Source organism: Drosophila ficusphila, unplaced genomic scaffold (assembly GCF_018152265.1).
Source record: "Drosophila ficusphila isolate 14025-0441.05 unplaced genomic scaffold, ASM1815226v1 contig_797, whole genome shotgun sequence".
Classification (NCBI taxonomy): Eukaryota; Metazoa; Arthropoda; class Insecta; order Diptera; family Drosophilidae; genus Drosophila; species Drosophila ficusphila.
The window spans coordinates 82,404-96,705 of NW_025064743.1; the positions used below are offsets into that span (position 1 = coordinate 82,404).

At 43.7% G+C, this 14,302-nt stretch overlaps 4 protein-coding genes across 11 annotated transcripts in view; 2 read left to right on the forward strand and 2 right to left on the reverse strand.

Moving 5' to 3' along the window:
- The window catches only part of LOC108098212 (transmembrane protein KIAA1109 homolog), a 29,400-nt gene that overhangs the window by 347 nt on the left and 14,751 nt on the right, over nucleotides 1-14,302 (forward strand). For 4 of the 8 annotated variants that reach the window (XM_017200978.2, XM_017200981.2, XM_017200980.2 and 1 more), the window contains exons 2-9: nucleotides 2,753-3,032; nucleotides 3,094-6,247; nucleotides 6,314-6,517; nucleotides 6,793-7,336; nucleotides 7,402-7,682; nucleotides 7,743-7,857; nucleotides 8,359-8,454; nucleotides 9,052-9,632. In XM_017200978.2, the coding sequence (XP_017056467.1) occupies nucleotides 2,753-3,032; nucleotides 3,094-6,247; nucleotides 6,314-6,517; nucleotides 6,793-7,336; nucleotides 7,402-7,682; nucleotides 7,743-7,857; nucleotides 8,359-8,454; nucleotides 9,052-9,632 (5,255 nt within the window). The remainder of the gene's footprint in view (nucleotides 1-2,752; nucleotides 3,033-3,093; nucleotides 6,248-6,313; nucleotides 6,518-6,792; nucleotides 7,337-7,401; nucleotides 7,683-7,742; nucleotides 7,858-8,358; nucleotides 8,455-9,051; nucleotides 9,633-14,302) is intronic. The other 4 variants (XM_017200982.2, XM_017200984.2, XM_017200983.2 and 1 more) reach the window with 1 other exon arrangement.
- Nucleotides 941-2,462, forward strand: LOC108098217. The gene has a single exon (XM_017200995.2). The coding sequence runs from the start codon at nucleotides 1,359-1,361 to the stop codon at nucleotides 2,112-2,114; it is 756 nt and encodes a 251-aa protein (XP_017056484.1). The 5' UTR covers nucleotides 941-1,358; the 3' UTR covers nucleotides 2,115-2,462.
- Nucleotides 9,649-12,492, reverse strand: LOC108098215 (putative uncharacterized protein DDB_G0279653). Its single transcript, XM_017200993.2, has 5 exons — nucleotides 12,398-12,492; nucleotides 12,149-12,338; nucleotides 10,326-12,090; nucleotides 10,027-10,264; nucleotides 9,649-9,974 (listed from the first exon to the last, which is right to left on the reverse strand). The coding sequence occupies exons 1-5, from the start codon at nucleotides 12,461-12,463 to the stop codon at nucleotides 9,849-9,851; spliced, it is 2,385 nt and encodes a 794-aa protein (XP_017056482.2). The 5' UTR covers nucleotides 12,464-12,492; the 3' UTR covers nucleotides 9,649-9,848.
- On the reverse strand, nucleotides 12,580-14,228 carry LOC108098216 (RNA-binding protein 34). The gene is made up of 3 exons (XM_017200994.2): nucleotides 13,789-14,228; nucleotides 13,342-13,725; nucleotides 12,580-13,281 (listed from the first exon to the last, which is right to left on the reverse strand). Exons 1-3 carry the CDS (start codon nucleotides 14,189-14,191, stop codon nucleotides 12,782-12,784), a joined length of 1,287 nt encoding a protein of 428 aa, XP_017056483.2. The 5' UTR covers nucleotides 14,192-14,228; the 3' UTR covers nucleotides 12,580-12,781.

Here is a 14,302-nt window from a genome sequence, read left to right on the forward strand (position 1 = left end):
AATACCCATCATGAGGGCATATAATTTGATTAATACGTCTGGTATGCCAGTGAATCAACCGACAAACGGCTTTATCTCCACGTTAATGGTCGACGGGAGAAGCGGGAAGCTTATCAATCAGCGGCATTTGGTCATTGACATACACTGCCCTCCCATTCCATTCCGTACTACTTGTTCCCCTCGATCACTCTGATAAGACTGGATTCTAGGCTGATCTATAAGTTCTATCGCTCAAAACAAACTTTTTATTCAGCTGTCACCATTTCTTCCATGATTTGTGCTTGCGTTGTTGCTTGTGCACTGCATATAGTGGCAGAACAGAAAATACTTTCCTTGGTTATAAAAAAAAAAAAAATCTTAATGGCTTTGATAAAGAATCTTATCAGCGTATATTGGTTTTAATCCGTTTCTTAGGGTCGATCAAAAAAATCCATTTTTAAAATTGAAAAAATTTATTTGCTTAAAGTCATTTTAAAAATTACCTATAGTGATATTTTTGTAAAAAAAATATAAAATCAAACCCGGTTGGGAATTATTAAATTCAGCTTATATGAACTCATAAACGTTTTAAATTTTTTAATACAAATACATACAAATGGAAAGAATAAAGACTTGATCATTTTTCTCTGCTGATAAGACCTTCAAGATCATCTCTTTAAAATAATCTTTTCAATGCTGTAGAGTTAATTTTAACATTGCTAGTTTCATTCAAGTATTTTATGTACTTGTTCTAAAGTACATATGTATATGTAGTTAAGATGAATGAAATGTTAATATACTGTTGTTGGTTTTCCTGCATCACACAGCTGACATTGATTACAGAAAGCTTGTTTACTAATTTTGGTTGACTTATAGATTCTGTATAAAATAAATACCCATTTAATGAAGTAAAAGTTTCCTTTTGATAAAGAAATAATAGTTTAGTAAGCCTAGTCCCTAAATTCAAAATTATTCTATGAAGCTCTTTAGGTTCTTTCAAAAACTCACACCTTTTAGACTTTCTTCGGTTATAAAATATCTACTTATTCGATCTTTGAGGTTTAACGTTTATTGTCAATTGCAAACTGTCGAAAGCGATAATCTAGTGATTTAGAATAAAGATCTAGGCTACTGGAATAGCAACGTTCATAAAAGTACCAGAATCGCACAGCACATAGAAAAGCTGTCAAACACTCAGAGCTCCAAATCAGTCATAGTGTTTTCCTCCCCAATTTACATAAAACATCAAAATTTTCATTATTCATAAGAACATAAGATAACCTTAGTTTTCGTGGTTTGCAGCAGAAATTCGGGCACCTAGCGAAACGTTACTCTGAACCTTTTAATTCCGCATAGAAGTTCTTGACTTAAAAGAAAAGATGCAGCCCTTGCGATTATTAATACAGCGCCTAGTGACGCGCCAGTCCCAGATGATGACCCATGTGCGACGGTCCAGCGGTAGCAGCAGCTTTCCGGAACTGGTCTTTCCCGACGACCAGGACATGGAGCCGGAGGACGAGCAGGAAGCCCTGGATCCACAATTTCCGATCCTTCATAGTCGCCACACCGATCTGTTCTACATGCCGCACTGTGTGGGTCCGGCGTACCAGGGTCTAATTTCATCGATGGATCCGTGTGGCTCCGCCTACTATCCGGCGGATGCACAATCGCTGGTCAAGGAGAGCGACAGTGTTTCAGGGTCTATGGTCTCGCCCTCCGACATGTTTGTTTTGGCCTGCCCCAAGCTGCTGGTGATCTACATGCGCCGCCTGTTCCAACATCCGTACGCCAGCTTCGACAGCTCGATGAATTTTAGCATGATTGGACTGCGTTTCAAGGACACGGATGCCGACAGTGCCCTCCGCTCTTTTGTCCTCATCGCGAGCCACAATTCCCGCGAGATCATGCATAACGGATATTGGGCGGACTTTGTCAATCCTCTGACTGGCCGCGCCCACTTCCGGTCCGCCCACGCCAGTCGAAAGAAGCACCGGGAGGCGCAGTTTCTGGCTCGTAATTTGGCCTTTACCAATGCGAATGGATGCATTGTTATCCAGGAGGAGGAAAGCGATCAGTTCACCGGTTGCATTTTTACGGACACACCCTTCAAGGTCCTGGAGACGTGGTGCTCTTAGAGGATTATTAGATCGCCGCCCAGCTGCTCATTTCCATGTCTCTGATTGTGCGCGAATTAAAGTCCAGTTGAGAAATCAGAATTTCAACTTTCGAAGGAAAATAGCTTAAAATTATACGTAGCACATTTTGGTCATTTCGATAAAGCTTGTGACGATTCTAAGGATCAACATATTAAATTTTACAAAAAGATGTTCTTACCCATTCTTGACGCAATTAAGATAATTAAATTATGGATCTGCTTCTCAATCGTTTATTAAGAGTAATGAACGGATAGAAAATAGTCGGAAATGTTTGTAAATTTGTATTATATATTTTATACATTTTGAAAATATATTTAGTCCAGAAAATGCATTTGTGTTTATCATTTTAAGATTTATTCTGCCCTTTGGATTTTTATTTAAGTACAATTGCCTAATGGCATTTGATCTTTAATCCCTTTTAAGCCTAAAAATTTAAAGCAGATAAAAAACCCATAGACAAAATGAATATGTTTTAATATGGTTGACATAAAAAGTGGACAGAGAATTTGAGGTCGTAAGGGAAGAACGAAATGAAGTTGTTGTTAAATAATTTTCAAAAACTCTTACTTTTCTTTCTACAATATTCTCAACACCTAATCGATCTCCGCCCTTTTTAGATATGGCTGCTCGCCTCGTTGCTGACCACGATTACTTGGGTGACGTACATCACGTTCTACAATTCACGAGTGATTGGAATGCTGATCACGAAGATCGCCAATCGCTGGTTCATCAAGGGTGCGTACTTTAAGATCGGTTCGGTGGCCCTTAATCCGCTGGCTGGGAAGATCATGTTCCGGGACTTTGTGTATATAACCTATGACTACACGGTGCGAGCGCAGGACGGATACTTTATATTTCGCTGGTGGCGCTCCTACGTGCCAAAGGATGTCTCTGAGGGTAAGCTTGATCTATGAGCTTCTTATGATTTCAATAAAACATTTTAATTCATTTTGCGTAGATCTTTCCCACTCGGACACCCGTTTATCGGTCCAACTAAATGGCTACGAGCTGCACATATACAACAGATCCGATTTGTACGACACGCTGGAGAAGACCTTTGGACTGGAGCCATCGCTGCTCATACCAACTGATGTGGTGAGCAATGAGGAGAGGAACAAGTTGAAGGAGCACCACATGAATCTGGAGAATGCGCGTCAGAGCCAGAGGATCCAGAACGTGAAGAACTCGGAGGCCATGCAGGCCACCACTTGGCGGGATTTGATTCCGGTCATCAAGATTGACGTCTGCTCCGGCCGCTTTGTCTTCGGAAACCGTTTGACGCCGACTACTCTCTCGATTTCGGTGGAGGAAGCCCATTGCACCTACAGCACAAAACCAGCTGTCTGCAGATTGGATCACTTTATGCACTTTGTGAAAGCAAAAGTGGAGAACGCCAAAGTGCTGTTCTGTCCGAGTCCGAAGTATACGGGTTTGATTGATGAACCACCTCGATATATGGGCGAAGGCTTTGTGGTGATGATGTCCAACCAAATGGATCTGTACTTCTACATGGATGAACCGGGAGTTGTGCCGGAGCAACCTGTACAAATCGTCCTGCCCAACGGCGATGTGGTGGAGCCTTCGCCTCCGGTTTGGGGAATCAATGCGAGGTGCCTCAAAGGCACGGACTTCAGCTATGGACCCTGGGCAGATCGTCAAAGAGATCATCTGTACAAGTACTTTTACCCATCGGATTGGAAGGAAGCGGAAGTGACACCCACTCCTCAGCCTGGGGAACTGCGCAGCTATCAATCCTTCGATGTGACCTTGTGCGTGCTGAACGAAGCCACCATTGACATACTCTTTTCGAAGGAGAAAGAGACAAACGCCATGCACATAACTGTGGGACCGGCTTCTTATGTAGAGGTTACGATTCCGTGGGTCACCCAACCGGATGGGTATACTTCCAAGATCCAGGGACAGCTCTTCCACGTGGAAGCCACCACATCGCTGCAGTATCGCAGCCTGGCGGAGTTTGAATCCCTGGAGTACAAGGTGCGAATTCACTATCCCACCAAGTGGAATGCACCGCAGGATTGGAGCATCTCCCTTTCCGGCTGCAAGACGAGTGCTTTCATTGTGTACAAGCACAAGTGCTTCTTCCAGGATCTCATCGAGGATTGGGCGAATAAGGCCAGGCCGGATATTCTTAGCTTCGTTCCATACACCTGCAACTTTAGCATCCGACTGCACGAGTTTGAGATTCTGATGCTGTGCAACGAGTACAACTGGATCGATTGCAGTAGTGCCAACCAGGAGAACAACCACTTGGCCTTCTGCGGAGACGTTTTCGAGATGAGTTTCGCCCTGCCCTTCGACGATTTCCTGCCCAAGACGGTGACTTTGAAGTTCTGGATCCACGGCGAGGGCTTGGACTTGAGCTTGTACGTACCTGAGGTGTCTTCGGTGCGACCTATTGTTTTAGCCATAGATGAGAACGCAAGACTGCTGACCAGGGAGGGCAAGCTCATCCGGCGCCCGGAGTTGTACTCGAAAAAGTGGCGCAAGATTTGCCAGCGCTCTGCCGGTTGGATCGACTGCTGGGCAGTTCCTATTCTGGCGCTGTCCATTCAGTATGTTTATCATCCGGTCCCGCCGTTGGGACCAGATCCTCAAGCGGATATTACAACGCCGGAAAAAGAGGAGATCCTGCTGAGTCCCATGCGGATACCTAAAGTGAGGAAATCACCAGTGAGCACCTGGCAGCAGCCACCTGAGCAGTATAGTAAATTTGATCCTGGTACGCTGGCTGCAGATCATGTTACCGTGGAACTGGAGATTGGTAGTTCGGTGCTTATGGCCTATGGCAATGTGCTGCGCAACTTCATCAACCTCAAGGAGAATATCTTCGGCGAAGATCAGAACTTTACGGACATGGAGCAGTCGAATGTAAATATGAAGGAGCCCGGAGCAGCGCAGCTAAATCCCAAAGACCAACTACTAGCCAAGGAAAAGGAACTGGCCAACAAATCCATTTCGGAAACCCAGGCGCCTGAGGAAAAGCGCAAACCATTCGATCCCCGATTATATCGACCTCTGGAAGTGATGGTTTCTGTGATTGTTCATGACATTCAGGCGCACGTGATGAAGAACTGCAATGAAGACGATCCCCCGTGTCCGGTGGTGTTGATTGAGCGATTCGGCTTCGAGATGAACAAGAAATACCATGAAACCACACTGCAGGTGCTGGTGAGTCCGTCGTATTTACTGACCTCGGATTGCCTGCAGCGTTCGCAGCGGGAGCAGCACATCAACCAGGGTCATCTGATGCTCTCAGCAGTCCAGGTGAGAGGCCATGCCATGTTCAGCAACGAAGGCTGCGCTTTGGACGAGGATACCCTGGAGTACTCTTGGCTAGTGGAGGTGCAGTTGGGAAAACTTACTGGGAAACTAACCCTGCCGCAACTGGTAAATGTGGTCACCGGACTGGAGACACTCATCCTCCTTGCCATTGACCCGGAAAACTGTTTGAAGTCACCGAAGACCGTAAGGAACTGCCATCACGGAGTGCCCAGCAATTTGTGCCCTCAAACCAAGGAGGAGAAGAAGTACAAGTGTCCCTCCTCCGAGGACATAAAATACAAAATGACGCGAGTTTCGGTGGACGCTGTGGACGTCTATCTGATAGAGAGTGGCACTGCCTTGCATGCTTGGATCTCGCCCATCCGCCTGGCCAACTGTAATCTTCACGGCCAGCGTGTCAAATCTGGGATCTCCGGCTTGCTGCCCTCCATTCTACTGCGTTTGTTTATGCTGCACACGACAAATTCAAATTTTAACACCAACACCACGGGCAGCAATCGGTCGGGCAAACTAAGGCGAGCGGATCAAGACTCTCTGAAATCCCAAGATGCTGGAGGATCACATTATAACACGCATGGAAGGACGGGAAAGCGCAGCTCAAACTCCTTTTCACGGCGGGATTCGCGGGAGGAGGCCACCCGCAAGTTGAGGGATAGTTTCTCGGAAGCACATGCCAAACGAACGCCGGACACCGCGGAACTTTGTGAGAACTGGGTGGAGGTGGGCTGCACCTCGCTGGGACCCATTCTGTTAGAAGGAGCTTCCGCCCTGCCCATTCCAGATCACGAACTCCACCTCGTGCAGCACAAGTAAGATATAAATTATTATACATTTCAATTCTATACCAATTAAAATATAATTCTTTTTATTTTCAGTTTCCTTCGTGAGCACGACGCCAAATTCAAGCGACTTTGGTTCTTGTGGTCTCATAATGGAAGCGCCCTGTCCTCCGGAAGCGAGATCTCGCGCTGTGGCTGCATCGGTGGTTGTGTCTTCTTTGGCAGCAACAGGAATGGTCAGAAGTTCTTCAAGCCCACGGCTCAGGATGTTCACGATAACTACAACATAGCGCGTTACTTGTGAGTCAGAAACTTTTATTCATTTTTCGTTTTTTTTTTCATTAAATTTAAAGAAGCACAAGCGTGTGTTATTTGTATTATCAACAGCGATAGCAGTTCAAAGTCAAATTGCTTGTAATTGCAGTAATTGATACACTTGTCATATCGGAATGGTATCAGTTTCGCTTGTCATTTGTGATCAGCAAAAAACTTATCAAATTGAAATAATTGCTACCGAAAATGATTTTTAATTGTGATGATAAATCAATCTATTAAAAATTTGTTTCCGATTGCAGCATAATCAACAACAACAAGGACTTTGGTTTCGGCGAGAGCATTCTCCACCAGGGTCAACTCGTCTTCCACACCCCGCCCTACAGTCTCCACTGCGTTTCGCTCTACGACTCTGCAGACTTCAATGGTAAGGGCCGTCTGTACAGGCCGGCCGGAGATCTGCGAAACGGAAGTCTCAAGAAGACGGATCTCTGTTCTCTGCCCGATGGCACCAAGTTTAAGATTGGAGCCTCTGGAACCGCTGGAGTGGAGAAGCCGGACATCAGTTGTCGAAACAAATCCCGGGAGAGCATCGGTTCACCAAACACTTTGGAAAGGAGAAGCAAGCGGTATCCCTGCACTCGGCAGACTTCCGTGGAGGTGCCCTACGCTCGCCTGCTGGATAGTCCCTCCAAGAAGCTCCAGATGCAACATGAAGCGTCGACTGGCGACGTAGGAAGTGGCCATCGTCGTGGATCGGATTCAAACAGGCTGCGAGTTTCGCCGCCCAAAACGAGCATATCCGATTCCAGACTAACAGGCGATGTTCTCGATGATGAACATGAGGTGGGGTGCACAATTCTTTATTTGATTTTCAGCATTATTAATATCCTCTCGCTGTTACTCTTCAGATACCAGATGAAATGTCACACTCGGCACCTCACTCCCATCCCTTGGAATTTGAGATAGCGGATATAGCGCTCCATGTTCAGGGACTTGGAGGAGACCAGCTGCCTCGCGAGGTGCAGCGCACGATATCGCTGACATCGGAGAACCCCTCGGAGATGTTCTTCTCCGCCGAGGAGGACATATCGAATGTGATGTCCCAGCGAGGATCCATGAAGCAACGGAATAGTGCAAACAGCGGATCAGTGGTGCTGTCTGGAAAGAAGCGATTCTCATCGGACTTAAGGTAAATAAATCCCGATTATATATATTGTTTCATTAATCAACAATATATTTTTATTCATAGTATTGGTGCGGAAAACGGAAGCCACACGTTGCCGACGTATCGCAGCGATCTGGAGATCCACGCTCCCGATGGCAACAAAACACTTCCAAAGCGCCCGCAGAGCACCACCGAACTGGTAAAGCTGAACAATCAATTACGCCAATACTTTATGTATACTACCATGTTAGGTCGAACTATACAGTGATTTATGTACACCAAGCGCGTTTAGCTTTGCTGCTTTGAAGCCAAGTTTATATTTCACTCTGTTTCTCACTAAATCCAATATCACCCAAGTATTAATCAAGGCGGCAATAAGAACCGATTTCGAAAACTTATTCGATTCGAGTCTCTTTCAGTGCATGCTTCGCTCTTATAACATAATTCTGTCTATCCATTACTATACATATATCAATTATAAATAAGTCTTAAGCAACGATTTCTAAATGTCTGGTTAAAAGAATTACTTCGAACGAAGTGAAAATACAAAGACGTTTAGAGACCGTTAATAATTCTGTAAACCACACCTAAAATCTATTCCTCTCCTCAAACTCGACTCATCTTAAATCGAAAACAAAAATCAATCAATGAACTAACCAAATCGATATAAAAACCGAAACCTAAATCAAAACTCATCCAGAACGAAGACGCGAGACGCATTCACGGTCTTGCCACACCAATAAGAAAAATAACAAATATCTCATCACGACCTGAGTACCGACATTTTGTTCATGATGTGAGTAGTTTTTAGTACCAACAACCAACAACCAACCAACCTCTTCTAACTAACAAGTAGCGCAACTAAACCGAAATTATTATGCTAGTCTATTCTGACCAATCTCAATGTATCCGTAGATTTTTATTCCTTTAATTCCGAAATTCTTGATAATATTAAAAACTGGTTCGGCTATCAAAAATTGCATGGATGTTGGAAATTAGTGCATGTGGAGTTTATTGGATCCAACCGGGTACAAAACTACTTTTAAGTTAAGATTGCGCACTTCTAAGCCAGAAGTTTGGGTTTCATGATAACAGAATTTATTCGTTTCCATTTTTCGGTCTATTTTGGTTTTGATTAAAGTTAAAAACTGTGCTTTAAGTTGTTTTTAATAGGAATATTTTAACAAATTTTTAAATAATTTTGATTTGGAGTTTTAAAAGTTCTGAGGCCCAAAACAGACCTTAATCTTCGCTGCACTTCAAGATAAATGTTTCTCACGATTTTTCTGCTTGTGCCCTTTGATCTGGCTATTTTAGTTGTAGCAGCTGAAAAGTAAACCAAAGCTGCATTGAAACCAAATTCTAATCTTTTAAATTCTTCTCCATTTCACAGGCTGATTCTCGCGGCTCTTCCTCTGGCACTCCGTCACTGTCTTCCAACTCCTTCATATCGGCCATGTCGTCGCAGGAGGATGTGGCGCTGGTCAATCTGCACCAGCAGGTCAACAGGCCGATCATCGACTCGCCATTGCTGATGGCCAGCTACCTAAACCACTTGTCGCAGGTGAAGTGCTTCAACTGGAATGGTTGCTCCTTTCCTCTGGGTCCAGATGTATTTTCCACGCCCCTCTTCTCCGAGAACGAAGACGGCGGGTTGACCTATATTGGCAGTAAAATGCTGCCCCACTTTGATCTCTACTCGTGCTGGCGGGAGATTAAGGTGGTTCCCCGATACGAGAATGCCACTGGCAGCAACAGCTCGGCCACATTTATGGGGGGACCCAAGTCGCATCCCTGGGATCCGAGTGTGCTGCTGAAGGAGGAGGAATCGGACAAGACCACGAACGGTTTCGATGATGGCGAGTTCATGAGTCTGCAGGCGGAAGGAGGAGCGGCATGCACTTCGGTGGTGGCCAGGCTAAAAGGACAACTGAACATTTTCCTTACACCGCTTTTGCTGGAAGGATTACAGCGGTAAGTGATAATAATTACGAACTGTAATAATAATTTAGAAAGAATTGCTTTAAAATCACTTGCAAAGATATAGGATTAATATTGCTTATTTTTTAATGCGCAAAACAACAAACATGAACTCTAGCGAAAACAATCGGTTTATCAGTTTATGACTGTTTATAAAAAATATACAAGGTCAGACATTAATTAATCAGTGTGAAAATAACAAAATAAAACTCAACTTCGCTTAATGCGCAAATGGGCGAGATTGGATCCCCTCAGAGCGGCATTGGCGTTTATCTGGCCACCCTGATCCCGCGGAAATGAGTCCATCAGCTTCTTTATATATGTTTCTTTGGAATTCTACTGCATAGAAATCTATATTCGTTTAGGAGTTTTGCGGTTATCCACTCACCTCCGGGGCATCATCACTTTCTTTATTCTCTCGCTTGCTCCTCTTATAGTTGGATTTTAAATTCAAATCCCCTATTGGACTGGATTCCTCGTCGGTAAGATGGTCCAGGTTTAACGCTTCGCTCTGACTTCGATCCTCTCGCAATCGACGTTCGCCATTATCGTTTTCACTTTTAATGTAGTCGTTTTGCATTTGAATTAGATACCGAGGTGGGTCACGGGCATTGTTGGCAATAAAACTAAAACGGATAAATGTAAATTTTGAAAGAATTCAAAGATTTATTAAACAGAGAAGATTACCTGTCGCTATCGAAAAGAGGTTCCTGTTTTTTTAGTGATGGGTTCAATGGTATATGTTCATCATTGCCAAATGCCTCCTTTTTTTCATCTTCATTATGTGAGGACTCCTTAAGTGCTTCAGATTGCTTTCTTTTTCGAGAGGCAATCCTGGAGTACTGATTGCGGTCGTAGGAATTAAGTGGTGCTGGGACTTCTACTACTTGTTTCACTCCCTCCATACTGGAATCCTTCTGATCGGGAAATATTTGCTGTTCATTAGGATGCAAATTAGCCAGATTTTCATTATTAAAGGATTCCTGATGTTCTTGGTCAATGTTAAACTGTTGTTTCCTTTCAAAATTATACTGGTTTCCCATTTCCAAGTTGGCCTGATTATCCTGCTCTAAATTTCTTTCCCTTTCCAAATTAGACTGGTGCTCCTGAACAAAATTTGCCTGATGATTATTTGACTGGTTTTCCTCGTCAAAATTTGATTGGGATTCATGATCAAAATTGACCTGACCTTGCTCTAAGTTAGCACCATGATGTGACTCAAAATCAGTTCCAAAGTTCGCTTGATCTTCATGTTTAAGTTTTACTACATTTTCTTGCTCAAAATTTTGATGATTTTCTGGTTCCAAGTTATATTCGTGTTTCAAGCTTTCTTGATTTTTTTGCAGCGACATTTCATGATTGTCTAGTTTCGCGTTAGAACTGTAATATTGCTTTAGGTTTTCGTTATTTTGGTCAAAATTGTCGAGCTTATCAAGTTCAACGTTGGGACTATACTCATTCTTCACGTTTACTTGACGTTCCTGATCTAAGTTTTTCTGACTATCTAGCTTCATGTTGGACCAGTATTCGTGATTTACATTTTCTAGATTATTTAGTTCTTGGTTTTCCTGCTTCAAATTTTCTTGACTATAATCCCCATTAGCACCATTTTCGTCTTTTAAATTTACAACGTTTTCCTGATCCAAGTTCTTGAGATTATCTTGTTTTATATTTGACGCATATGCGTTCATAAAGTTTTCTCTATGTTTTTGCTTTACATTAAGGTTAGCCGCATAACGATTATTTCTACTCGACTGGTGTTCCTGATCTAAATATTCCTGGTTTCTCTTGTCCAACTTGGATTCTTGTTCTTGTTCAGCATTAAATGGGTCTTTAAGCTCTAAATCGAACTTACCCTTAAACTGTATGTCTGGTTGTCCAGATTGTTCCAATTTAACTGACTCAAAATCAAAACTCTCATCTATCGGTTCCCCTTGATCATTGAATGCGGGTAATATCTGCTCTCCCAGCTGCTCTATTCCAGCTAGTTCTCTCCCCGGAACATATTCCGCCAAAGCATCAGGAGCTACTTTATCCTCTTGGTGGTTTCTTCTACCCGCTTTCAATCTTTCCCGCTTCATGGCGTGGCACAGGAAATCATCTGCATCGCACTCCAAGTCGTCCTTTGGCTTCTTGCATTTTTTTGGCTTCGGCTTGGGACACTTGGTGGTCTCTGGCGTCATGTCGTCATCCATGTAGCCATTTGATTTTTGCTTGCAATTATCATTTGACGGCCTACTGTTGCACGCTCGAGTAGTTTTTGGTGGGCAAGTGGGCTTCTTGCAGTACCGCTTGGTAGTCTGGCAATTGGGTCGTTTGGTGCATTGATTGGGCCTCGGATCATCGGAATCCTCATCATCCCGGCAGCCATCATCAAATTCTGAATCCCAAGAGTCAAAGCCCTGCTTCTGCTTATTGGCCTTCGCCCTTCTACTTTGAGTTCTTAGACTCGCTTGCTTTGAAAGTTTTCAGCCGTTGATAATGGAAGATACAATGCTTTGATTACTTACCGTCTGTGTCGGCGTCTTCGTCTTGACTGCTGTGCTCATCGAGGAGTTTATCCAATGAGTTTAGATCATCTAGGGTTAAGTCCTGAAGACTTTCCTGAACCTCGTCGTCGCTAAGGCCATTTGTAAGATCGGGATAATCAGCTGGCTCGGATAAGGGAGCGGGTAGGATACCGGGTTCATCCGACTTAGCCTTGGATTGCTGCTAAATAATTTCGGTATGCACTGAAAAGTGTTCTTTACTAAACTTACCACAGGATAAGCTTTCAGCAATAAGGGATTCACTATGAAAAGTAAGCAGACCCCAAGCAGAAACATTTTATTTTCATAACAAATAAGTTACGTTTGAAGTGGATTTGATCATAATTGCAAAACCTTCTTTGATATTATCGGCTGAAAATATTTCCCTAGCTTCTATTAATACAACACAACAATTTTAAAAAATTCACTTTTATTTTAATCTTAAAAAAGTTATCTAGTAATCTTTAAAGATTAAGCGATTACTCCGTCAACATCCAATGATTATATGCTTTACGGAAACAAAGCCGGTGGTCAACTTCGTAAAACAAAATCAAATGAATCTTTTTCGATTTGATTGCAACTTATTTTAAGCCCTAGAACTAAACTACATTTAAATTAACTCTTCGGCTTGGGGGCTATTTTCTTGGCCAAAGCAGTTTGTTGGTCGTTGCTCTTCTTTTTTGGCTTTTTGGCCTTCTTGATACCATCGACTTTTACGCCACGGTACTCGGACTTCTTCTTCTGACCTCCAGTTGCTGCTTGCTTTGCCGGTGTACCGTTCTCCTTGCCCTTCTTCTTGTCCAGTCGCTTTTTGGCACCCGTTGAGTTCTGTTTTTTGGCCTTAGCCTTTGAAGAAACGCTTGATGCAGCAGAGGCGGCGGCAGCGTCTCGTATTTGCTTCGCGCCCAGCTTTTTAACCTGATAGCGTTCCACGTTGATGGGTCTGTCGTCGAGAAGGGTTTGATTCAGCTCCAAAGCTAGGCCTACGGCATCGGGTTTTTGGAAGCACACATAGGCCACGCCCTTGCATCCTTTGTCACCATCCTGGAGGCAGCGAATGTAGTCAATCTCACCGCAGCTGGAGAATATCTCGCGCAGTTTCTCCTCGTTGGCCGCTTGAGGGAAAGAGGTTCGTTATTAGCATTCATATAAAATGTTCAGATCTCTTAACTTACAGTATTTGAGGCTGCCTACGAAAATGGTTCGCTTGGCATCCGCATCATTGGGCTGTTGATCCTGTCCCTTGGCATACGCTTCTGCCTTGGCAGCGGGTGTCACTCGCAAGTGATGTTCCTTAAACTCGGTGCCATTTAGAGCCAGTGCCTGTTGGGCAATCTCCGAGTTTTGGAGCACTACATAGGCGTTAAGGGAGCCGGCTCCCTTGCGCTGTTTGTGCTTAAAGAGCTGCTTGCCACCGGCGGTTCGCAACCGAATGGATTGCACTACTCCGTATTGCTGGAATAGCTTGACGAGCTGGACGCGCTTGGTGTTTATGGGCAAGTTACCCACAAATACGGTGGCTGCTTCGTCAGCGGGATTGCGTTCCCGCTTGACTCCATCTATTGGAAAAATTATAGGTTTATTAATAATAACGGTCTTGTTTATTTTGTGTATAAACTTACCTTCTTTTTTGTTGTTGGCCTTTGCTTTACTCTTGGGTTTTTCTTTGGAGGCCGGTTTAGTTTCCTCTTGTTTTTTCTCTTTTTTGATGGCCTTTTCCTCGACTTTACTTGTGGTTTCAGGTTCCTTCTTATCCTTGGCTGACAGTTTGTTCTGCTGCTTTTTCAGCTTTTGTGCCTGCTTCTTGGCCTTCTTTTTCTCGATTTTGGCCAGGTCTTTAGCTGATAGCTTCTTGGGACTCTCCTGAACCGCGGCAGTTACCTCCTCTTTTGGCAGTTTGACAGCCTTTTTTTGGGGCTTGTTTTTCGCCTTTTTGACCACTTTACCCTCCTCCGCAACGCCAGGCTCTTGCTTTACCGGCTTTAACTCAGCTTTTGTCGATTCTTTGGCTTTCGGTGTTTTCATTTTAACTTCTGTTTTTTACCTACACGTGTGGTTCAAGTGTGACCGCACTATGACCATTATAATCCCATCCCATGAAAATACTATAATATGCGAATCAAAAATATACCAAAA